The 25,097-nt window shown below is 40.8% G+C and overlaps 1 protein-coding gene across 12 annotated transcripts in view; it reads left to right on the top strand.

The window, feature by feature from the left end:
• The window catches only part of DGKI (diacylglycerol kinase iota), a 507,839-nt gene that overhangs the window by 411,167 nt on the left and 71,575 nt on the right, over window positions 1-25,097 (top strand). For 10 of the 12 annotated variants that reach the window (XR_007920530.3, XM_051849034.3, XM_051849033.3 and 7 more), the window contains 5 exons: window positions 4,204-4,283; window positions 6,974-7,018; window positions 19,701-19,770; window positions 22,492-22,532; window positions 23,431-23,558. Coding sequence is in view for 11 of the 12 variants with exons in the window: in XM_051849034.3 (XP_051704994.3) it covers window positions 4,204-4,283; window positions 6,974-7,018; window positions 19,701-19,770; window positions 22,492-22,532; window positions 23,431-23,558 (364 nt within the window). In the remaining variant the exon portion in view is untranslated. The remainder of the gene's footprint in view (window positions 1-4,203; window positions 4,284-6,973; window positions 7,019-19,700; window positions 19,771-22,491; window positions 22,533-23,430; window positions 23,559-25,097) is intronic. The other 2 variants (XM_051849035.3, XM_070071341.2) reach the window with 1 other exon arrangement.

The raw sequence follows: 25,097 nt of genomic DNA, 5'->3' as shown, positions 1-25,097 counted from the left end.
CATTTGAGTCATTTGCAAGACCAAAGTAGTGCTGGAATTTGAATCCAGGAGTAGATGACTGTAAACCCTTCCTACTGTATCCTGCTACCTTTTAAGAACAAATTTGGTAATTGTCAGTAATCATGCCATGAAACTATAATAGAGGATGCCATTGTCTTTCCTTTTCAGTTTACCTCCCAATTAATAGGTAAATATATCTCCATTAAAAGCAGCTACTGGTTCTCAGCTCCTGGAGAAAGAGGTAAAGTCCTTGATGTTATGCACATAGAACTGAATGGCACATCTTTGAAAACTTTTTTCTACTTCTTCTTTCTTTGATTCTATCTCTTGAACATACATTATCTAATTATGGTTTAAAATGTCTGCTACCAAGTTCACTGAATTTATTTTTGGAGCAGACTGAATCTAAATGTTGAAAATAAAAAGGCTATCAGAGATACTCCGCAGTTCTATAAAACATATCTTCTGATTTAAGTAAACAAGTAAATGTTGTTTCAAACCCATTTCTCTACATTTTCACATTTGAAGAGAAGATATCATTAAGCAAGACTCCAGTGTGGACTGTCATGTTAATTATAGCTATAATATAGCTACATTCCATTTCTGAAAACTTTGACTTATGCAGGCTGAAGTTCTAGCTTCCCCTATTATTCCTCCAATATTAGAACTTCGTCTGCCCTTACTGTGGTGGGTCACTTTATCTGGAAGTATTTAGTAGTCCTTCTGAGATGATTACTTTGATCCGTGCTTGTAGGGGATGTCCTTACTGAATTTATTTTGGATTCCCCTCAAAGATCCATGGCTGCCATGCTGAGAACGGTTTTTTGATGCTTCCATTTATCTTTAAAAAGAAAGGGAAATCTTCCTATGCACACGTGGGCCTGGCAGGGGTCCTCCCCTTCTGCTTACCTTGTTGAAGAGTAAGCCAGCAGAAGTCCTGACCCAGTGCACACCCTACTTCTGCTTCAAACCCTTGCTTGTCTACCCGGGAAGAACTGCCTTGTATCTTAAAGATACCCCTTCCTTCTCTTTTCCATTTGGGCAGGGTCTAAGCCCATCTTCCTCCATCTTTTGGCAAGTGTTTCTTGAATGTCTCCCATTTCTGTACCAGGCATTTGGTAAGTGAGTGTAAACAAGCCTTGTTATGACCGACCTGAGAACATGTGCACTCACCCACAGGCTTCCACGGTCCAGCAAGGTGGTGCTTTAAATGTGGATGTATGCGAGCCGGGGCCGCAGCTCAGTAGGCTAATCCTCCGCCTTGCGGCACTGGCACACCGGGTTCTAGTCCCAGTCGGGGCGCCGGATTCTGTCCCGGTTGCCCCTCTTCCAGGCCAGCTCTCTGCTGTGGCCAGGGAGTGCAGTGGAGGATGGCCCAAGTGCTTGGGCCCTGCACCCCATGGGAAACCAGGAGAAGCACCTGGCTGCTGCCTTCGGATCAGCAAGGTACGCCAGCCGCAGTGCACCAGCCGCGGTGGCCATTGGAGGGTGAACCAACGGCAAAAAGGAAGACCTTTCTCTCTGTCTCTCTCTCTCTCACTGTCCACTCTGCCTGTCAAAAAAAAAAAAAAATGTGGATGTATGCAAGACTTCAGAATCCTAAAGAAAAGGGCAAGTCTCTGAGCTCTCCATGGTAGAAACTAATCCCAGTGATAATGCTGAGAAGAAAGTCTATTTCTTTTCCTCTAGACCACCCCTACTCCTCTGGCTAGATCACCCCTACTCCTCTGGCTAGAAGATCGAATGGGGCTCTGTGTTCTTCAGAGAGCCTAAAATTGCGCACCCCCCCTCCCCCACAGCGGGATGTAGTTCCTCTTCCCTGGAGTTTTTAAATGGTGAAGTGAACACATTTAATACAGCCTTTGTGATATTTGTTAGGTTTTTGTTTATATGGATATATATTGCCTTCATTACTACACTCCGTGTCTTTTTTTTTTTTTTTTTTTAACTTTTATTTAATGCATATAAATTTCCAAAGTACGACTTATGGATTACAATGGCTTTCCCCCCATACCGTCCCTCCCACCCACAACCCTCCCCTTTCCCACTCCCTCTCCCCTTCCATTCACATCAAGATTCATTTTCGATTATCTTAATATACAGATCAGCTTAGTATACATTAAGTATGGATTTCAACAGTTTGCTCCCACACAGAAACATAAAGTGAAAAATAATAGATGATTTTTTTAAATGATGATGAAATCAGAGCAGACCTATTGTCATGTTTAATCCCAGTGAGAGTCAAGTTGGGAATTGATAATTTCTTTCTTTTTTTTTTTTTTTTTTTTTTTTTTACAGAGGATCAGTTTAGTATGCATTAAGTAAGGATTTCAACAGTTTGCACCCCCATAGAAACACAAAGTGAAATATATTGTTTGAGTACTCGTTATAGCATTAAATCTCAATGTACAGCACATTAAGGACAGAGATCCTACATGAGGAGTAAGTGCACAGTGACTCCTGTTGTTGACTTTACCAATTGACACTCCTGTCTATGGCATCAGTAATCTCCCTATGTTCCAGTCATGAGTTTCCAAGGCTATGGAAGCCCTCTGAGTTCTCCAACTCTTATCTTGTTTAGACAAGCTCATAGTCAAAGTGGAGGTTCTCTCCTCCCTTCAGAGAAAGGTACCTCCTTCTTTGATGGCCTGTTCTTTCCACTGGGATCTCACTCGCAGAGATCTTTTGCCAGAGTGTCTTGGCTTTCCATGCCTGAAATACTCTCATGAGCTTTTCAGCCAGCTCCGAATGCCTTTAGGGCTGATTCTGAGACCAGAGTGCTATTTAGGACATCTGCCATTCTATGAGTCTGCTGAGTATCTCACTTCCCATGTTGGATCACTCTCCCCTTTATTTACTCCATCAGTTAGCGTTGGCAGGTACTAGACTTGTCTATGTGCTCCCTTTGACTCCGTGTCTTTTAAGTATATCTTATTTTAAAGCTGTCACACTTGGCATTTTAAGACCCATTTATTGATGATAATCCTTTAAAATTAATTCAATAAGTGAAAGTTTTTTAAGATTTATTTATTTGAAAAACAGTGAGAGAGAGAGAAATTATCCATTTGCTAGTTCATGCCCCAAAGGACCATGCTGGTTGGAGCTGTGCCAGGAACCTGTAACTCCGTCTAGATCTCCCATGTGGGTGACAGGGGCCCAAGAACTAGTGCCATCTCCTGCTGCTTTTCCAGGCACATTAGCAGGGAACTGTCACAGTATTGGAACAGCTGGAACGCCACCGAGAGCTCATAAGCATGCCAGCATCTCAGGTGGCAGCTTAATCTGACGTGGCACAACCCCAAACCCTGTGTGAAAGATTTTACAACAATTTTTGGTAACACCATTGTTATATCATCTGTCTAGTGGTTTCTAACTGGTTAATTCAGGATTTTGAAAAAAAAATTGTTAAACCATGGATTTGGTAGTGTAGCTGTACTTTTAAAATAAGAAATACGTATTTGTGCTTCTTTAAGTTTGGGGAATGAGAATATTTTTTAGCATTTCAGGAATTTTTGGATATATCTAAGTAGGAGGTTCCACCAACTTGGGCCACCGTGTGCCATTTGCCGCCTATTAGTAGGGTGTTTTATAAGGTGCATAATTTAGTTTCCCCTATTGTTTCCTGAGGTCCTGCTGTTACCACTCATAGGCTGACCATCTTAAAATTAGTTGAATTTTTTGAGCTCTGTATTTTCTAGAAGGTTTCCTTTCCCATATCTTTTAAATTTATTTTAAGATTCCATGCCTTTCATTCTGGTGTTGGTCATCAGGTAGCAACAGTGCCTTCAGTTCTGGTCGCATAAACTGTTGCAAAGTGACAAAAGGACAAAGCCACATGGGTTCAGGAGGGGGAGGAGTAAGCGTTCGGAATTATGTACTCTTAATTCCTCTTCGGGAGTGTGCCCCCTCGTGTTGTCTCTTGCAAATGCAGGCATGAATTATCAGCTGGTGCTGATCAGTGTTCTGGTTCTACCAGTCCCCTGTAACTGGGGCTTACCCTTCTTACCAGGGCCCCCAAGATAAAAGCACAACATGGATCTTGCAAGGGAAATGTACGAAGGGTGTTTGTTCATTTCTTTCTGTGGAACTATCTAAAAGATCCATTATTTAAGAGAATTTTTTTAAACCATGAGACACAGGTTTATGCCAATCTGGAAAAATCAAATATGTTATTTTAGGTTTTTCTTTTTCCTTCACCCTTAGCCATACCCCTGGGTATTCTTGTTGTGCGTGGAGACTGTGATTTGGAGACTTGCCGTATGTACATAGACCGCCTACAGGAGGTGAGTTTATTGAGCCCGTTGTTTTTCTACTCAGCTTTCCATTTTTATGGAGAATTACCGGCTGTATGTAGTTGTTTCTGAAATGAGGCACTGGGGGATGAAATAGAAACACCACTGTATCCTTTAAGCCTGCTCTGCAGGTCTGTCTCCTCAACCACCACTGTGGTTTCCTTCCTCAGGTGGTCGGGATGGCAAGGCGTTGGTTGGGTTAACGACAGGCGGCTGTTCTTCACTGTGTTCCATAACTATAGCTTGGAACGTCTTGTCTTCTTTCCAGACTACAAATCTGTATGTTTTGAGCTATATAGAATTTCAAAGGGCGTTGATAAATAATGAAAGAAAACAGAGATTTGGGGTTATTTAATGTTTTGTATCTACCACAGACTTCTCTCAAAAGAGAGCTAGATTTTGTTAAAAATGAAACTTCTACAGGAAAGAAAAGCTGTCTATATTTCATGAGAAGTTGTCAGAACACAAAAAGGAATAATCTTTTTTTTTTAATCAATCTGATCTTGTCACAGAGAAACAGAAAGAGTATCTCATCTAAGGGATTCCCATGAATGCAAATGTCCCGGGAAAGCCAGGAGACCCACTATCATGGTTACAGTTGTTGCTTTATGAAGTTTTGAGGGAGAATATGAACAGTCTGCATTCCTCAAATATCACACATAGAAGTTTCTTGATCATTAGTATTTTTTCCTCTATGTTTACTTATTTATTTTCACCTACTAGAAATGCTAAGAGAGGGAGGGAGGGAGGGAGAAATTTTCCATCCACTGATTCAGTCCCTAAATTAGCTGCAACAACCAGGGCTCAGCCAGGCTGAAGCCAGGAGCCCAGGACTCCATCTGTGTCTCCCCTATGTGTGGCAGGGACTCAAGCACTTAAGCCATCATCCACTGCCTCCAAAGTGCATTAGCAGGGAGCTGGATCGGAAGTGAAACAGCTGAGACTCAAGCCAGAACTTTGATATGGGATGTGGGCATCCTAAACAAAGTGAAAACACGCTGTGCGACAATGCCTGCTCCTATCCTTGGTTTTTGATGCAATATGCATATTTGAGTTGTGCTTCTCATATATGGTGTGGATGTTTGTGTTTTTAAAATTTCTTAGATTTGTATCCACTTAGTTATGAACATTAGATTCCATGATTCTTGGCAGAAATAGATTCAGGTAGAGTGGTATGAAAAATTATTGTCTTTTTTCTTTATCATTATTAAGAATAGAGACAGAATTGCATATTAAAATATTTAGAGGCAGATGCCTAATTTAGAATACAAATAAGGTTTCATTTAGCTATGTAGATCATGGATAGTTGCTTGAATAAATTGAAATGTGCAGACTTTTTGTGATGTGACACAGGTGCCCATGTATATTCTCAGAATTTACAGTATCTCGTTTTAAGTGAACCCTAATCAACAAACTGGCAATAACAAAGTAATCATAATTGGAACCAAACTTTGTTTTTGTTTTGAAGATTTGCTTATTTATTTTAAAGTCAGAGTTACACAGAGAGAGAGAAGGCGAGGCCGAGAGAGAGAGAGAGAGAGAGAGATCTTCAACTGCTGGTTCACTCCCCAGTTGGTCGCAACAGCTGGAGCTCCTAGCCGATCCAAAGCTAGGAGCAAGGAACTTCTGGGTCTCCCATGGGAGTGCAGGGGCCCAAAGGAGTTGGGCCATCTTCCACTGCTTTCTCACGCCATAGCAGAGAGCTGGGTCAGAAGTGGAGCAGTCGGGACTCGAACTGGCACCCATAAGGGATGCCAACTCTGCAGACGGAGGCTTTACCCAGTAGGCCGCAATGCCAGCCCTCCAAACTTTGTTTTAAACTTAACATTCAGTTGACTTTAATAAGGCCTCACCATAGCAAAGTATGTGACTGCTGAAAGCCAATTTATTGTTGTGCAAATCACACCAGTGTTTGACTAAAGGGGAATGCTAAAAAAACAAAAAAGGAAAGCATGAACTCAGCAAGTAGAAAGGGAAAGTTTTAAAACTAACTTGGCACAGAGAGCAAGGTGAGGAAGCCCTGTGGGAAGCAGGTGTACCGACAAGGGGAGTCAGGATTGCTGACATCTGTCAATAGAATAATGACACTCATTAGCAAGGAAGCCTGGGGGGCCTGAGAATGGTGACAACTTAGTCGTACAACTTTACAAAGAGAGTCCATCTTTCAGAAAAGCCTCATTAATTTTAACCCTGGTAATTTGCAATTCCTGATAATGCAGAAGCGGATAGTAATTTTCTTTGTGCAGAAATGTGTCAGGATAAACACATTTACCATGGCACTGTGCGTTTGGTTTAACATAAAGAAATTCTAAGTATAGAAAGGAACTTCCGAAGCCTTTCTAATACAAGTTCAGCTACAAATTAAATATGATCCCATTTATTACAATAAAATTACTTATTTTTTCTTTTGGTCTTTTCTATCTTTGAAATCATAATACATCACTTATCTCTAAATGCTAGTTAGGACTTATGATTTTCAATAGCTTCAGAGAGACCTTTTTTCCTCTGTCCAGCTCAGTGTTTCTGATTATTTCTGGCTTTTCTTTCCTTAACTCTGATGAATTTGGGCGAGATAGATGTTTTCCAGATGAGCATAGCATAGCATAAATTGAGTGTTCAGTTGATGGCATCACGGGGCAGCTTGTTCAAACTAATTGTAAGTATATTTTTCTTCTCATTAGGATCTGCAGTCAGTTTCTTCTGGCTCCCAGAGAGTTCATTACCAGGTAACTCAAAATTGACTCTCCTTGTTTCTTACCTTTTGGCCAAGAGAAATCCACTTTTCAATTGCTGTCTTGTTTGGAATTGTGGTCCACTTTTTCTCTAGGGATAGAGTTCGTGCTAGGAAGAACCTGGAGAGATTGTTATTCTGATTCTTTTGCATTGTGCCAAATTTGGGTCACACTAGAAAAAAATTCTTTTTGGCTTTTCCCTCTAGATCATTTGGAAAGGGTTATAAAATGTGCTTTCAATGATGAGTATCGTAAAATTAAAATCCAACCAGCTTAGTGGGGAAAGGGCCTACTAGTTCATATAAACAGAGAGGCCAGATCAGGGCAGATTTCATGTACCATTTGGTCAAGGTTCATGCGTCATGTTTCTGCTGGTCTTTCTGCTTTGTTTCTCTCCTTCTGTTGGTTTTACCTCTGGACTAGATATTTTCATGGTCCCAGATAACCTCCACTAGCAAGCATGCTTCACATGCAGGGCTTCACATAACTGTCAAGCAAAATTTCTAAAATGCAGTCTGCCTGGTCCATCCTGGTCACTTGTCACCAGATCTTCTACACCCAGTCTGCCCTCTGTTTTCCATGACCTATGTCAAGTCCACAGAAGAGCACTCAGCTGTCTTTTGCCCCAGCAGACTTTGGACCTTCCCCATCCCTCCTATGCTGCACAGACCTGTCCAGACATCCTCTTGCCCATTCCATTCGCTCCAGCATGATTTAGATACCAGTGCACAGTATCGCTCTAAATTGCAGTGGGCTCACGTGAAGCTCGCCAGTAGGCCTCTGAGAGACCCCTGTGGGGTCTGAGAGACTCCCACACTGGGGAGGGTGTGTGGGAGTTCAGCATGCCAACAACTCCCTCCCTTCTCTGCCTGCTTGCAGGGAAAGACTTAAATATGTTTAAATTATAAATTTTTGAATACTGCTTTAGTTCCTCACTTGGGGTTTTGTGTGCTTCACTATATCTGAAACTCCTAGTTTCTTTTTTAAAAACTGAAAAAACAACACTCTAAAGAAGAACCTCGCCTTGTAGCATTCAAGACAGCTTTCTTCCTCTACAAACGTATACTCTCTACCCTCAGCCAAAACAGCTTATTAACTTTTAGTTTCAATGGCAGGAATGAACTTGTACTTATTTATTTTTTAAGGTTTTCTTGTATTTATTTGAAATGAGAATGAGAGAGAGAGAGAGAGAGAGAGAGAGAGAGAGGAGAGCAAGCTATTTTCCGTCTGCTGGTTCACTCCCCGAATGGCTACAAGAGCTGGGTCTGCTCAGGCTGAAGCCAGGAGCCCAGACCTCCATCTGGGTCTCACATGTGAGTGTCAGGGACTCAGCCACTTGAGCAGTCACATGCTGCTCCCAGGATATGCATGAACAGGAAGCTGAAGTCAGGAGTGGAGCTAGGATTGAGCCCAGGGACTCTAATACGGGATGGTACCCTGTGTGCACATGCCCGCCCCTTTACCTTAATATTAGGTAAAACATAACAGTCCTCACATTGGCTGTTTGCATATCTATATAATAACACTATCTAGATATAATTCTACTGCTAAAAATATGATGTTTTGGGCTGGTGTTGTGGCACAGTGAGTTAGGCTTGTGCCTGCAATGCTAGCATCACATGTCACAGCATTGGTTCTATTCCCAGTTGCTCCTTTTCTGGTCCAGCTCCCTGCTAATGTGCCTGGAAAGTCAGCAGAAGATGGCCCAAGAACTTGGGTTCCTGTCACCCATATGGGAAACAAGGATGGAATTCTGGGCTCCTGGCTTCAGCCTAGCCCAGGCTTGGTCATTGCAGCTAAACCAGCAGTGGTAGATTCTCTGTCTCTCTTTCAAATAAATAAATAAATAAATAAATTTTTGAAAAGTATAATGCTTTCAAAACTTAGAAATGATTGCTAACAGTGATATTAAAATACTATGAATATCTTTTTTAGAATTTTATACTTTTTATTCTTGGATATTTTGAATATTTTCAGTTTTATCCAAATATCTTAAACACTTATCCTCACTAATTTTAATGAAAATATATTTATTTATGAACTTGGCGTATGTAGTCATTTTGAAATGAGAGTTTGATTGTGGGTATGTTGTACCATCTTTCCTTGCTGGCACGTCCATATACATCCACTGAGATCACAAGGTGGTGAGACTCTAGCATATGATAAGGATATTTGTTTCATTTATTGTTTGACAATAACATACAGAAGGATTAATTATATTTTCGTACTGTATCAAAATCTTGCTGTATTTTTTTGCTTGCTTGCAGTCAAGTCAAACCTTGCTGTCAAGACTCATTCATTATAAATGTCACACCAAAAGGCTTTGTGTACTGAGCATACAGGATAACCAATATAGTGATCAGGGATAAATGTCAGCAATGTTGCATACCCCTACACAAGGGGCAGAGCTGTTGAAAGCAGGGTCCTTTGATTATTAAGGGATGGCTGGAACTAAGAAAGACCTAAGAAACCTGGGAGATTCTCAGTAAATGGAAGCTTAACCTCGAGAGAAATTTCTAGAATTAACACGGCCAGAGCATAGGGAAAGAGTGGTGAGGAGTTGCCTGTGCAAAGAACTAGTTGAAGCATGAAACTAAAGGGGATCAGCTTTGACATTTGGCCAAGATCTCAGAGGCCTATGTGGAGGGATGCTGAAGAAAGAGTTGTCTTCAGCCACACTGGCTTTGATATGCCTATTGCAGCCAAGAGGTTTGGTGAATGGAAGACAAATGTGCGAATATTAGAATGTATTGAAAAACTTAGAGCAAGAGATAGAAATGTAGAAGTCAACAGGAAATGGACATGCTTAAAACTGCAAGACTATATGAGATCACCTAGGGGAAGTTTAGATAAAGAGGAGATCCCAGTCCATACCTTTAAGTATTTATTCATCAATGAGAACAGAGGTTCAACAGAATCAGGTTCAACAGAATCATCAGTCATCAAGAGCCATAGAAACTGAGAGTCACAGCAGGAAAGCTGAATCAAGGAGAAGTGGTATCATGAAAGCCTAGAGTAACAATATATACAATGCATTAACATGTGATGTTAATTAGGAAATCAGGTGAGAAGTGTATGGGAACTCTTTGTATTACTACCCCCACAGTTTTTGTTTTGTAAATATAAGACTATTCTGAACTAAAATACTTTATTTATTTAAATAATTATTATTTATTTGAAAGAGCTACAGAGAAGGAGAGCCAGAGGCAGAGAGAAAGAGGGGTGGAGGAGAAAGAGAGATAGAGATAGAGAGAGAGAGAGAGAGAGAGAGAGAGGATCTTCCATCTGCTGGTTCACTCCCCAAATGGCTGCAATGGCTGGCGCTAGGCCAGGCTAAAGCCAGGAGCCAGGAGTTTCTTGCTGTTCTCCCACAAGGGTGCAGGAGCCCAAACACTTGAGCCATCTTCTGCTGCTTTCCCAGTCGTATTAGCAGGGAGCTGGATCAGAAGTGGAGCAGCCAGGACTTGAACTGGCACCCATATGGGATGCTGACATTACAGGCAGAGGATTAACCTTTTATGTCATAGTGCTGGCCCCTCTGAAATAAAATATTTAAAAAAAAGAAAGCCAGGAGTGAACTGTGCTTCAAAAAGGAGGAATAAATGGATCATGCCAAATGCTTTAGAGAGGCCCAGATGATGTAGATTGATTTCTATGTATTTTCTGAGGGTACAAATAAAATACATGGGATACAGGTGCTATGAATTTTTAAGTAGAAAGTGACAACCAAGTGACAGGGAGTTTAATATTAAATCTTTTGTTTCTTAATGCAGAAACTGGTATCAGAATCTCTAGTGTGTCTTAGTGGGGAGTTGGGAGTGATATAGAAGACAATGCTTTCAAAAACATAACTGATAAAATGCCTTATATGCTGTTTATTGAATTTTCTCATGCATGAGACGGCATTACATGTTTGGAGAATTAACTGCCAAGTGAATGAATAAACACTTGAGAATAAAAACTTGAGAAGTTCCTATCGGCTCACTAATTTGCAGCTGGGATTTTAGCTCAATCTTTTTCTAAGACTAGGGGGAAAAATCCAGAGAAAAATAGCATTTAGAAAGGTGCAGATGTGCCCAAGACACCTTATTAGTGAGCCATATGGCAGTTTCTCACCTCTTAAGAATTTCCTTGCTTTGGATTCCTGCTTTTCAAATTCATACTGAATTGCCAACAAAGCACTAAGGCTCAAAATGACACCTCGTATTAACCTAACAAGGCATTATGTATTATACAAGGACATGTTAGATATTTATAGCCTGCTAAGAATTTCTGCCTACATCATCTCTGAAGGCAAAATACAAAGACCCCTCCATGCTAACGGCATCTGTGTAACCTGTAACTGAAATGGTAGGCAAGAAAACGCATTGTGCTTACAGATTCAGGTTGTTCTTGAGATTGGTGCATAAACTAGAGTTCATACAGGAAATGGCACTTATCTATTTAACGAAGATACTTCCTGAAGTGACCTGCTATGGGATAAGTCCTACTTTGCTCCCTGCCTGGAAAACATTACACCCCTTCTTAACCCCAAGTTGCCAAGTTACTAAGGAATAGAGGCAAATTCAACCATTGAAACAACCATTGCTTCTCAACTAGAGAAGAATTTTGGCCTCCGTATAGGACATCTGGCAATGTCAAGAGACATTGTTTGTGATCTATTGACTACAGGTCAAGGCTGCTGCTAAACATCTTACAATGCACAGGGATAAGAAAGAATTGTCCAGTTTTAAATGTCAATAGTATACAGTTTCAGATTCCTGAGTCATTCTGATTGTTCCACACGGAGGTGTAAGTCCTAGATGAAGAAAGGTGGAGGAGAAAGAAAGAGGAGCAGGAAGAGAAAAAGTGGGGCATAATTGGAAATGGTAGGATAGAATAGAGAGCAAGCCAGGAGAAATCGGGTACAATACACAAACACACACACACACACACTCACTGGGTGTCCTCATTTCCCCAGGGTGAAACTTTGTGGGGACATTGATTATAATGAAGTATAACTGGAATCTTTCATAAATGCCATAAGATTCAGCAGTATGTGCAAAAATGGATTCATCCAGGTTGATTTCTTTTTCTAAGAATTAATTTACTTAAGAATAACACTAGAATGGCTGGAATATTTACAAATGGATGTGACATTCTTGAAAATCCTTTCAGATTTTAGAGTAGTGCAGATTGTCTTTTTTTTTAACTTTTATTTAATGAATATAAATTTCCAAAGTACAGCTTATAGATTACAATGGCTTCTCCCCCATAATGTCCCTCCCACAGTGCTGTCCCCACTTCTTTTTTTTTTCCTTTTATTTAATAAATATAATTTTCCAAAGTACAGCTTTTGGATTACAGTGGCTTTCCCCCCCATAAACTCTCTCCTACCTGCAACCCTCCCATCTCTCACTCCCATCCCATTCACATCAAGATTCATTTTCAATTCTCTTTATATACAGAAGATCAATTTAGTATATACTAAGTAAAGATTTCAACAGTTTGCACCCACACAGAAACACAAAGTATAAAGTACTGTTTGAGTACTAGTTATACTGTTAATTCACATAGTACAACACATTAAGGACAGAGATCCTACATGGGGAGTAAGTGCATAAGTGCACAGTGACTTCTGTTGTTGATTTAACAATTGACACTCTTGTTTATGGCGTCAGGAATCACCCGAGGCTCTTTTCATGAGTTGCCAAGGTCTTTCACTTCCATTAGAAAAAAAAAAAAAAGCCTCTTGGTCAGATCTGAGTTACATCCATGTGTTCATCTTCTGTTCTCTCTTTTTGTCTATACCTGGTCCTCTGGAGAAGTGGTCTGTGTTGTGTTCCTTTAAAGCTTTGTCTAGATCCCAACAAACAGCTTTTTCCCAAAATATTTTAATCATTCCCTCCCTTGACTTGCTGGATCCTTACCCATCTCTGTGTTTTCTGAAATTTATTCCTTTTCCATTTGCTTTTTTTGAATTGTGAGAGAGTCCGTCAGTGGATAGAATGAAACAAGTTGGAGTTACATCCTAGGAGTTAATTTCTCTAATCTTAGAGCAGGGCAGAGTCCAGTGAGGAACTCTGGAGAAGGTTTTCCCGTTGAACAAGATTGAAGGTGTCAGAAGAGGTCAAGCGAGGAACTGAAATCAGACTTCCTAGGTTACAACCGAAGGTAACACTGCCGATGTACACACACGCTCAGAGTAGTTGTGGTAGTGATTAACGAAGGACTCCTTCAGCAAAAGGGACTCTGAAAAATGTTACAGTATCTCCCACTTCCGTCTCCGACTTTCGTCTTCCAAACCTGACAGTAACAATGGTCATCCCATTTCTGTATTCTCCGACTGTAGGAATTGTGAGAGATAATGTAGATTTGGGAATAAAGGGCTTAGAAATATAGAAATAGCATAAGCAAGTCTATTAATTGCTGATATATTTGGCCAAAGACACATAAGCACATATTTGCAAGCAACTTGTTAGAGAAAAAAAAAATAAATGGATAGATGGGTTAGGTATGAGAGTTAGTGAGACAGCAGAGAACTTTGGATGAGTAAGAGATATTTAAAGGTAGGGTGATTACTGACTGGACATTATGAAAAGCAATTCACTATCAAAAGAACTTTTATTTTACTTCTTTGAAAGAAAATAATTTCATTCACATTGAAGGTATGGTTACATGCTAGGTGAATTGCTTAATTGGATAACTTACTGGAGTGTGTAATGGGACTGCTGTGTCTTCATTAAATTATGTGTGTATAAGGTATGAACAATTAGATGTGAATTAAAAGTAAGTTTGTCATGTGCATGTGAAACAGTGGTTCAGATGGTTTACTTACCAATTATATATAATTCACGGCATTTGGCTTTCAGAAATATGTATCTATATGAAATATCAGCTTTGCTTTTGTGCACATGGCCATATTTTTAGCAAGAGAAACATATTATCCATTAACATACATCAAAAGAGAAAATTCACATATCAGGGACTTTTGAAATGAGCAGTTTTTGTTAATATTCATTTAAAAAGCCTGTAATTTTAGAAGATTATTGCATTTGAAATAAAAAGGAGCAAAAATGTCTAAGGTTGTGTCATGTGGGCTCCATTATAGAGCGATGTCAGTTGCATTTATCCAAATCACACTATTTATATGGAGAATAATAACAGATCAAAAAATGCTCAAGTCAAGTGTCTTATCTCTTTGATGAATCATTGATTTGATTATGCAATTTGAGAGGACTGAGAAGACTGGAAGCTTAAAATACCACTGAAAGCTACAGATATGATGGTTAGAGGCCCAGCTCGGGTAATTATGTGAATATCTTCTGCAATGTAGCTGCATTCACACAGCCCACATTTTTCAAGTATCCATAATCAGATGTTTTGTGAAAGGTATATATTTTCAAGCATGTATTTTAGGCTCTATCAGAAAACAAGTCACTGTACATTTAATGTGCAAAATTTGCAAATCAAAGCATACTTTTAACCATTTGTTGGCCTTATCCTTTAGAGTTGAGAATACTTCTGGGTCCAACCTCAAGTTTCCAAGAAATTGGAACCAATACTCACATCCTGCGCAAAGGGTTGTCTTGTTTTTCTCACTTCATTTTTTTCTGCCCCTGTCACCAACTTTTAAAGACATGGTCCATGCTTTGCTCCTGGTGACCTTCAAATCACATGCTTTGCACATCATTGTTTTTAGTAGACATCAAAAAGTTGATCACAGTTGTATTACAGGAGTAAGAGTAATTTATAGCTTTGTGACAACTGACAGCCAAAATCAGCAAAAGAAAAGTTAATTTTGGTGATACTAAGGAAATGCCAGTTTAGCACAATTACTGTTGAATGGGGAAGGGAGAGTGCAGTATAAATGTTCTGAAAAATACTGCTGTTGGTGACAACATTCAGCCTTGAAAACAACACCCTGTTCAAGACAATTATATAGCTTCTAACACTGTAAAAAGAGGCATTAGACTGATGATTAAGACAAGCCCTACTTGCTCCCAACCAACAAATGGCATGGTTTCAGCCTTTGTCTCATGCCATTCTTTTTTTGCATCCACTCATACAAATTTGTCCTGTTTCCCTCTTTGCTCTGATACCCAGAATCTGAGAGCAAACATGCTCACAGATAAAATACAGATAAAATTTAGATAAAATCTAAATGATCTGGTCTGGAATGTGGCCTGCATCCCATGAACTCCTCATGTGGCTAAGGGTCAGAATTATTTTCAGTAACAAGGCTTTGTCTTAGCTGCCTCAGCACTGCTTGTCTAGAATACCCAAATCTGCATGTCAGCATGTACTAGCCAATGGGTTCCGCATTTTCCATGTCATTTCCCTATTCCTCTAAAGTAATCCTTTACAAGAGAAACTATTGCAGCCATTTTATAAATGAGGGATTCAGGGCACACTTAAGATAAGAAACTTGACTGAATTCTCACAGTTGGTAGCCAAGTGGGCTAGGATTGTCCTGTCCTTAAAAGCTGCGGCTCTTGACAATTTTGGAGCCACTACCACTGGCCTCGCCACTTGATTGATGGTGGACGATGCACCATCTCTTGCCTTCTTTTTCTTTCCCAGTCACAGCTCTGTCTCTTCTCAGCATGTCAGGGCAGGAATTTTTTTGGCATCTCAGTTCTTAACCTTCCTGTGTTGATGATGGTCTCACCCTACAAGAGCATCAGTTTGCCAAAGCAGACATTCTCACTCAACATAACTTTTGCTCAGTTTCTCAAGCTCATGTGAAATCCAGCAATAGGGACCACCTCAACCACCACCAGATTTTCTGCCCCCAACCCTGGCTTCAGCCCCCTTCTCCTTCAGTTCTTTCAAATAAAATCCTGCTACTCACTTGTGCTTGGTGGCTTGTTTTCTTATTTTTTATTTTAGTTTGTGATGGACTGGTGGAGAGGGGTATATTGTGCATGTTATCAGTCTGCTACTTGGAACATCACTTTAGCACTGATTTCAGGAAAATTTCAAACCTTTACTGTCACAATGTAGGTGAGATAGTTTCATTTGCATATATGTGTATGGATTAGAACCAAAGGCAAAATTATGTTGAGAATTCACTGCTTTTATGTAACTTTTGGTGCATGTAATTTTTTAAAGATTTTAATTTTATTTACTTGAAAGGCAGAGTCAGAGAGAGAAAGAAAAGACAGAGAGATCGTCCATCCACTGGTTTAACTCCCCAAATGGCTGCAATGCCTAGGGTTGAGCCAGGCTGAAACCAGGAACTCTAGCCAGGTTTCCCACATGAGTGACAGGGACCCGCTGCCATCCTAGGCACATTAGCCGAGAGCTGGATCAAAGTGGAGCAGCTGGGACTTGAACCGGTGCTCTGCTGTTATGATTTGCCAGCTTTGCAGGAGGTGGCTTAACCTGCTGTGCCGAAACACTGGCCCCCGGCCTGTAAAGTTTTTAAACAAGCAGTTTAATTGCATTACAAATGACATTGCCATTAATTACATTTTCTTTAGAATTCAAATGAGATTTAATGTAGGCCCTTTTTATGTTAACAGCTATCCTCTTAAGTGCTCACTTTTTATATATAAGGTGGAAAGAGCTTCCACAAAGCAGCAAGAGGATATTTCAGGGAAGAATTTCAGAGAAGTTAGGGCTGTAACATGCTCTAAAATGTATCTACTCTTCAGTTCACCAGGAAAGATAATCATTTCTTTTCAGGAAAACAGACTTTTAAAATCAGATTCCTCTGCTTTTAATTAATGATATCATTTAATTTCAATTACCAAGATCATTTAATGCTCAATATAAATACCTTTGTTGCTTACTTGTTTAAACAAAATGAATATAAGTGGGTTACAATAAAAATAAGTTGTTGGGAAAGACAATGGATGGGAATAAAGTTTTTGAGTCATTTTTTTAAAAAGATTTATTTATTTATCTGAAAGGGAGAGTTAGAGAGAGGGAGAGACAGAGTTAGATCTGGTTCACTCCCCAAATGGTCACAACAGCAAGCTTCAGGCCAGGCTGAAGCCAGGAGCCAGGAATTCCATCAGAGTTTCCCGCAGGGATGACAGGGCCCACACACTTGGGAGATTCTCCTCTGCCTTCCCAGGCACAATAGCAGGGAGCCCGATGGGAGGTGGAGCAGCCAGATAGGAACCAGCACTCTTATGGGATGCTGGCTAATGCGCAAATTGCCTGACTTCAGCCACCGAACTTGACAATACAGAGAGCTTCAGCGTGGCTCAGTGCTCACCAGTTCCGCTGAGATAGTGATTCCTGTGTTTGTGAGTTTTGAATACTGTTAAAGCATTTTACTGTTCAACAACTTATTTTGTTGAATTTCTTCTGACTTCAATATGGAATTATTTAAATTAGTGGCTTTTGACTTTTTTGTAGATCTCAGCTCACTTTGATGATTTGTAGAAAGCAGAATGCCTCTCTCCAGGAAAATGCACTTATACACAAACACTCAAAACTTAGCATAAGATTTCAGAGAGTTCAAGGATTGCTGATCCTATTGAATACCCATTAAGGTATTTTAAAGAGCTTTATGACTACCAGTGTGTTTTCAATAAACAAAATGATGACATTCTCTCTAAGGATGTTGAGTTATGCCAAATGCTTAAAGTAAATAATTGTACAAAAATGAGTGGATAGGGGCTGCTGTTGTGGCGCAGTGAACTAGGCTGCCACCTGCAACACGGACAGCCTGCCTTGGAACACTGTGTTGGGTTTGAGTCTCCGCTGCTCTGCTTCCAATCTGGTTCTCTGGTAATGCGCCTTGGAAAGAAGTAGAGGCTGGCTGAAATACTTGGGTCCCTGCCGTCCACATGGGGGACCTGGATGGAGTTCTGGTATTTTGGCTTTGTCCTAGACTGGCCCTGGCCCTTGAGGCCTCTTGGGGAGTGACCAGAAGATGGAATTTCTCTACCCCCTATCACGCTGCCTTTCAAATAAATAAACCTTTAATAAAAGAAATAGATGAATGAAGCCAACATACCCATACATCTCCCCAGACCCACAGGCACCTACACATAAAAAGGCACACAGTGATATCAACCTTTCTTCAGCAATGAGTGACCCACGGCTCATCTGCATTTTATTGAACTAGATTAAATATCAATTTTATCCCATGTGGATGTCATAATGATGGTGTCGTCAATCTTTAGGTGCTGAAAATGATAACTGAATTTTAGGTAATCTTAGGGAAATTAGAATGTTTTCATGGTGTTCTCTGTAGCATATTCAACAAAACTCAGAAATGTTTCTGGTATTTCAGCTCTTTTATAGAAGACACCTGGATTTCTATTTAATAATTTATTTCTGCTTCAGGTCTTTATTTAATAGAACTCATGGTTACCACTGAATATTTCAGGTTAGTTTTGAATCCTTCGTGTGTAATAATACTTCTCACCAAACTGAGAGTCTTACGTGTTATATAAAAATGCATCAAATACCTTAAGCTCCTTTAAAACAAGGTATCACTGCATCAAAATATAATTCTCAAAATGTTAAGCATAATACCCACATGTGAGACAAGAAGAAAGCTCCCGGCTCCTGGCTCCTGGTTCTTGGCTTTGGCCTGGCCTAGCCCTGGCTGTTGCAGCCAACTGTGGAGTGAACCAGCAGATGGAAGATTTCTCTCTTCCTATCTGTCCTTCTCTCTGTAATTCTGACTTTCAAGCAAGTAAATACATTTTTTTTTAAAAAAAAATCAAGCTTCAGGAATTTGGGGTTGCAATGAGGGGAGAGGTTAAGAAAATTATCAGAAGGTATAACAGGATCAGTCAAGATGAATTTATTCTTTAGAGAGAGAGAACCATTGAAAGTGGATTTTAAGGGCTGGCAAGTGGATTTTAACACAGTTACAAAAGTAAAGTCTGATGGGGGAAGGAATGTATTCCAGGGACTAAATAATATGAGTAGTTATAGAGAAAGTTAAATATTTCTATGTAAGCTGAGAGCAAAGAGTAAAGGTGCTGGCATCAGACGGCGCTGAGGTCAAAGTGAAAGGAGAGAATGGCGTCCTCAGAGAGAATCCTGGAGATTGCTAAGGGAGATGAGCACATTGCTGGCTGGGCTAGCCTTGGGCACAGTGATTTTGTCATGGGCCAGCCTGGCACAGCTCCTCTGCTGCTCTGTGGTCAGATTCACTGGAGAAGGCTGAGGGTAAGACCTCAACATGGGGATTGGTTTTCTTCGGTTCCATGCAATGAATGGCCCTGTGGAATAGACACCACCCCAGTTCCGAGGAGATTTGAAGCTATCGTTGGATGGCTTTTATTGCCCATATCATAATTCCTCCCTGACCAGTGGATGAAATTTGTTCTTTTCCATTCTGTGCCCAGGCTTTGTGTGGAGAGCCAAACTATAAATGACAGCTGGCTGCCACTAGTTCCGTGGCGTCACACAGGGAAAGCAAGAATTTCCCAAAAAGGAAGTTAATGTCCCAAGTTACATCATTTTTGCATATTTAATGGAACAATGAGAAATCTTCTGGAAACTTTCGTGAGTTGTTCTAAAAAATTCTGTGTGAAATAATGAATTCCAAAGCAGAGCCCTTGTTTCTGTTTCTAGTAGAAGATGTGCCTGGGTCTTCTCAGCAGGCTTTGTCTAGGAAAAGATGACACTCCGTAGAAGTAGGCGGTTGGGCAGAATGTGAGGTGTGGGACAGCCCTCGGTGGCTCGGTGGAGCCAGTAGAATGTGCGCGTCTCTTTTCAGGACCATGAAGCCTCCTTCCCCAGGGCACTCTCCGCTCAGAGGCTCTCCCCACGGTGGTGCTTCCTAGACGGTAAGTGTCTGCCTTTCTCGCAGGGGTTGGGACAGGGAAGCAGCAGGGCGTGGCTGTGACGACTGGATAGGGTCCAGTTTTCCAAGCAGTTCTGCAGAAAGCCCTCCTGTGACCCCTCACGATTGGCACCTGCATCTCAAACGACATGAAGGTGCTGCTGTCGCAGGACTCCTTCAGAGCAAGTTGGTTGACGCTGGCTTCACTCAGCATCAGCTTGCTAAAGAGGACATTGCCCTAGGCCGGTGCCGCGGCTCACTAGGCTACTCCTCTGCCTGCTGCGCAGGCACACCGGATTCTAGTCCCAGTCAGGGCGCTGGATTCTTGTCCCAGTTGCCCCTCTTCCAGGCCAGCTCTCTGCTGTGGCCAGGGAGTGCAGTGGAGGATGGCCCAAGTGCTTGGGCCCTGCACCCCATGGGAGACCAGGAGAAGCACCTGGCTCCTGGCTTCAGATCAGCGCAGTGCACCGGCCGCAGCAGCCATTGGAGGGTGAACCAACGGCAAAAGGAAGACCTTTCTCTCTGTCTCTCTCTCTCACTGTCCACTCTGCCTGTCCAAAAAAAAAAAAAAAAGAAAGAAAAGAGGACATTGCCCTTTAATCATCGTCCTTTGCCTAAACTTTTGAGTGCCCTCCTTGTTCAAGCAAACCAGTAGCTGGATTCCGTGAGCAGAGGATGGGTACTAATGTTTACGTTGCATGCGTGTTCTGGAACTTTCATATTTTTAATGATGTCAAAGTTTCTGTAAAGATGTGGAAATTTTCAGCTGCGTGCAAGCTTGCCCTGCGGAGCATACATTTTGCATGCATAAGCGGTTAGTTATTTTATGATTGCTTAATGAGCCCATTTTCCATCTCAAGCACCTCTAACTCTCTCAGGTGCTGCCTGCTCTTACTTTTCTATCTAATCACCCATATTGTAATATATTTTCACCTCTATATATCCTTGGCTTTAAAAAAAGAGCTATTTATTTATTTAAAAGGCAGAGTGACAAAAGGAGAAAGAGAGAGCAAAAGAATAAAAATGAGAATTTTGCATCTGCTGGTTTGCTCCCCAAATGACCAAACATCCAGGGTGGGCCAGGTCAAACCCAGGAACTAGGAAATTCATCTCAGTCTCCCATGTAGTTGCAGGGGTCCGAGTACTTGGGCAATCATCTGCTCCCTTCCCAGGCATATTAACAAGAAGCTCGATCAGAAGCAGAGTAGCCAGGACTTGAATCAATACTCTGATGGGGTTGCCAGTGTTATAAGCAGTGGTTTAGTCACTGAACCACAACACCGACCCCACTTCCCTACATTCTTCCTTATATACTACCCAGTGTACCTACTGCCCAGCCTCTGTCTTGTCTACGGAGACTTGGGATTCCTTGCAGAACTCTTTTGTTTATGGAGTGGATAACAGTACAATGGGGTGTGTGAGTGTGTAGAACAATATTATTAAGATGGGAGGTTGGACCTTTGTGAGCTCTAACTTAGAAAAATCACGGTACAGGTTTTCACTAATGGCTGATCAACTGCCTCTGAACATTCTTTTTTTCAACTCTGTTAGTTCAGAGCAGTGACAAATGCAATTGTCTGTTGTTATGCCTGAAGACACCTAAGGGCAATTTATGTATGTATATATATATATTTTTTAATAATCAAGAAAAAAGTTATTCTGTTCAATATACAGTCTTAGATAAAATTAGATAATTACCTTAACCAACATATTTTTACTGTATAAAAAGTTACATTAAAACTCTTCAATGGTTATAACCATGGTGGCAGTCATGGTTCAAAAGAACAAAGTAGAATAAGTCCTTCTGAGGGAAATTTTACTCTATTTTTACCTTTTAGAGACCAGAGACGATAGCCATCTTGTTTCTTAGTTCAGTTTCTTTGGGAGAAAAGCTACTCATTAAATATTTGTGATTTTTAAATGATTGCTTGAGAGAGTTATTTTTTTTCCTTTTGTGCTTTTTATTGGTAGAAAATCTGTAATATTTGGACTCAGGTTTAAGTTAATAGAAACATGATTCTTTTTAGTATTCAGAATAATCAAAATAACTTGTAATTAAAATTTCTAACAAAAACAATTGTTTTTCTCAAACCACAGGTGTAGCCCAGTCCTTTTTAGGGGAGACTTAGATAACAATTGGGGAAGGGGACAGAGAGGGCACTGTTTTTGGATTCCCTCAGAGACGGCTGTAGGATTGCAGGTTGATATCATCCTGGCACATATTTTCAAGTGACTCCCCAAATAGGAGTCACTTCCTTGGGAAGTCCACCAACGAAAAAAATGTTTTTATAGCTTTGCTTAATAGAAACATAATGAGTTTCATCTCTGTTCAAGGTTCTGTGCTAATTTTGGAAGACATGAAAACAAAGAACTGAGACAAGTCTCTTAGTTTCATAGTTATCTGTGAAGCTAGTTTCTGTAGACAGAGGAGCAGTAGTTGAGTCTTGCGTAGTGACATTGGAACCGAGGAAAGTGTCGGAGTGGACGAAGTCTGTGAGCTGTCTTTAGAAGGCAGGTAAGATTCAGATGGCCAGTGCAGTGGGAAGGGCTCCCCTAGCAGTGGACTAGGCAGCAGCAGAGGCCTGGGAGTGCTGAGTTTCTCTTAATAGATTGAGGGACCGGCCAGGGGTCGAGTGTGCCTGAAATGTGAGTGGGCGAGCAGGCTGTGCACTTGCTGCCAGGTCTCAGAACACTCTGAATGCCATGTACATTTTTTTCCCTCCAGCAACTTCTGCTGATCGCTTTTATCGAATAGACAGATCTCAGGTAAGTTCTCTTCTGCCTGCTTGTGAAAGTGAAAAATTCCCAAGTCTTCAGTATACTGTACTAATAGCTAAAGCTCATGAACTTTTGTAATTGAAACACATCCAAACTTTGCAATGGTATTTGTGTTCTAAGCTGTGAATGTCTTATTTGTCTTCACATTTTCTGTATGTTCACACATCTGTGTGTATTCTTTGTGTACACATGTCACTCAAAGTGATATGGCTTGATTATTCCAGTGAGTACAAATAATAACTTAGATTATAGACATTATCACGACTCTGCCTTCCAAATTTCCACCCACACTTCTGCTTTTACTCTTATCTAGCTCAATTTTGTGCACTTTTAAGCTCATTTCTGGTTATCAAGTTTGAGAACTTAAGGGTTTATCTGAGCTTCTTAGTTGCAGTTCATCAATCTCCAGAGTTGAGTAACGAGAAAAAGAATGTGTTTACCCAAGATCAACAAGTCTTCCCCCAACCACATTTTCCTGGGAAAAAGATGTACAGTACAGTATTAACCCTAATGGTAAAGCAACCATTACCCGTGCTAACGAAGTTTGACCAGATCCTAGGGACAAGAAGTCTAGGCTCTCATACTGTCATGTTGATCCAAATAGCATGTAGTGTGCCACTTCTTTGATTTGGAAAGAAGAGGCAAGATCATTTCAAGACCCAACATAATGCTGGTTGGTTGAGAATCCTGAGCCAAGAGGAATCATCTGTTACTGTTGCCAACTGCCTGCCACAGTGTTGCTCCAGAGGAACCATCATCTGTCAGGCCTCTGATAGTAACACTGACATCATTTGACATGTCACAGAATTTCATTATTCCTGTTGTTATTCAGATGTCGGTTTAGAGCATTCCGTCACTCATTTGACATAGTTATTTTTCTTCCTAGGAACACTTGCACTTTGTGATGGAGATTTCCCAAGATGAGATTTTTATTCTGGACCCAGATATGGTGGTGTCGCAGCAGGCAGGGACACCTCCGGGCATGCCTGATCTTGTGGTGGAGCAAGCCTCCGGGTGAGTGTGCTTCTCCTCTCTGGTACCCGTGTGAGGTTGGCCACAGGATATCTTTGTCTGCTTGACTTTGGAATTGACATTCTGCTGACATCAAACTTTTAAAATATAGGCTTTCTTGTTGTGTTTCTTCAGTGTGGAATGACTGGTTCTTTTATCAGTTTGTTTTACGAGTGAGTGGCTATATAGAAATACTTTCCCAATCAGAGTTGTGTCCCATCTGAACCTTGTTTTTGTACTGTATCAGTACTTCCTAACAACTCTAGAAAATACATCTGTATTTGTATGTAAACATCTGTAGGGGCTTTATTACCCACATATTAATTGACACTGGTGAGGTGATGATTATTCTCCTGCTGCTCTTCTCCACTATTTCCAGCCTACCTGAGACATGTAGATTGTACGGCAACAATGGACATACCAAGCACATATGAGCGATGTGTGTGCTGCGTGTATTTCTGCTATCCCTACCACCACTTCATTATTATCCAATCATTTGAAGTACTCTGTGTTTGTTTCTTCATCTGTGAAATGCGAACAATAATAATAGGTGCCCAGAGAATTCTGTGAGGGTTAAATGAATTGATATAGGTGAAACATGTCACATAGTTCCTGGCACTTGCTAGACAGTCGTTAAATACAATGTTACTGAAATCATCATTATCATTTCATAATGACTATGAAAATTCAGTCCTCTTATCTGAATCCATAGACAAGAATGTAGAGGATTAATAGGTTATGTTACTTACATAATATTACACAAAAAAATAAATAGAAACACTCAAGTTCCACCCCATGGTTTGTGTGTGTGTGTGTGTGTGTCACAGCCCATGCATATAATTACCACCTTGTATCCCCAAAATACCATGAGTATTCTGAGGTTATTTCAATAATTCAAATATATTTATTTAGAGCTCTTTTTTTGCCAGTATTAGTGTATGCACTTGGGAAACAACCATAAAAAAATAAAAATGTAACAAAAATCTCTGCCTTTGCAAAGTCACTGGTTATTGGTCCATGGAGACTGAATAGTTGAAACAAGAATTTCCCTAGGAAGCATACACATAGTCACACAAATAGCAAATGCAAAGTGCATATATACACTCTATAAATAGGCATATGCACTTGATTCACTTTTTTTCCTTTTGTCTATGAATGCTATTTTTGAGTATCTCCCACTCCACGAGGGCCAGCTCATATCCACAATGTATGCTGAGTCTCTGGGGCAGGAGCAGTCAATCAGCCGCATGGGACACAACTGGAATGTGTGTAGGAAGCCAGAGCCAGGGATAGCAGAACTGCCCTGGGATGGGGGAAAGGCCGACAGGCACCAGGAGTAGCCTGATGAAGCCCTGGGTGTCCCAAAGATGGTGGAGAAACCAGGTATGATGCCACAACCTGCCTCAGAGAAGCAGATGCTGGCATTTAGGAATCCTCATCCCACCAGATCCCCGGCTCCAGCAATGGGTCTGATAGAGTGAGCTTATTCTGCCAGGCTGGCCCTGGTCCTGGCCTTCGCCGTCAGTCTCTCCAAGTCAAATA

This window comes from Oryctolagus cuniculus, chromosome 3 (genome assembly GCF_051225735.1).
Source record: "Oryctolagus cuniculus isolate XC-2025 breed Fujian yellow rabbit chromosome 3, ASM5122573v1, whole genome shotgun sequence".
Lineage (NCBI taxonomy): Eukaryota > Metazoa > Chordata > Mammalia > Lagomorpha > Leporidae > Oryctolagus > Oryctolagus cuniculus.
This window is presented reverse-complemented; position numbering and strand designations above follow the sequence as displayed.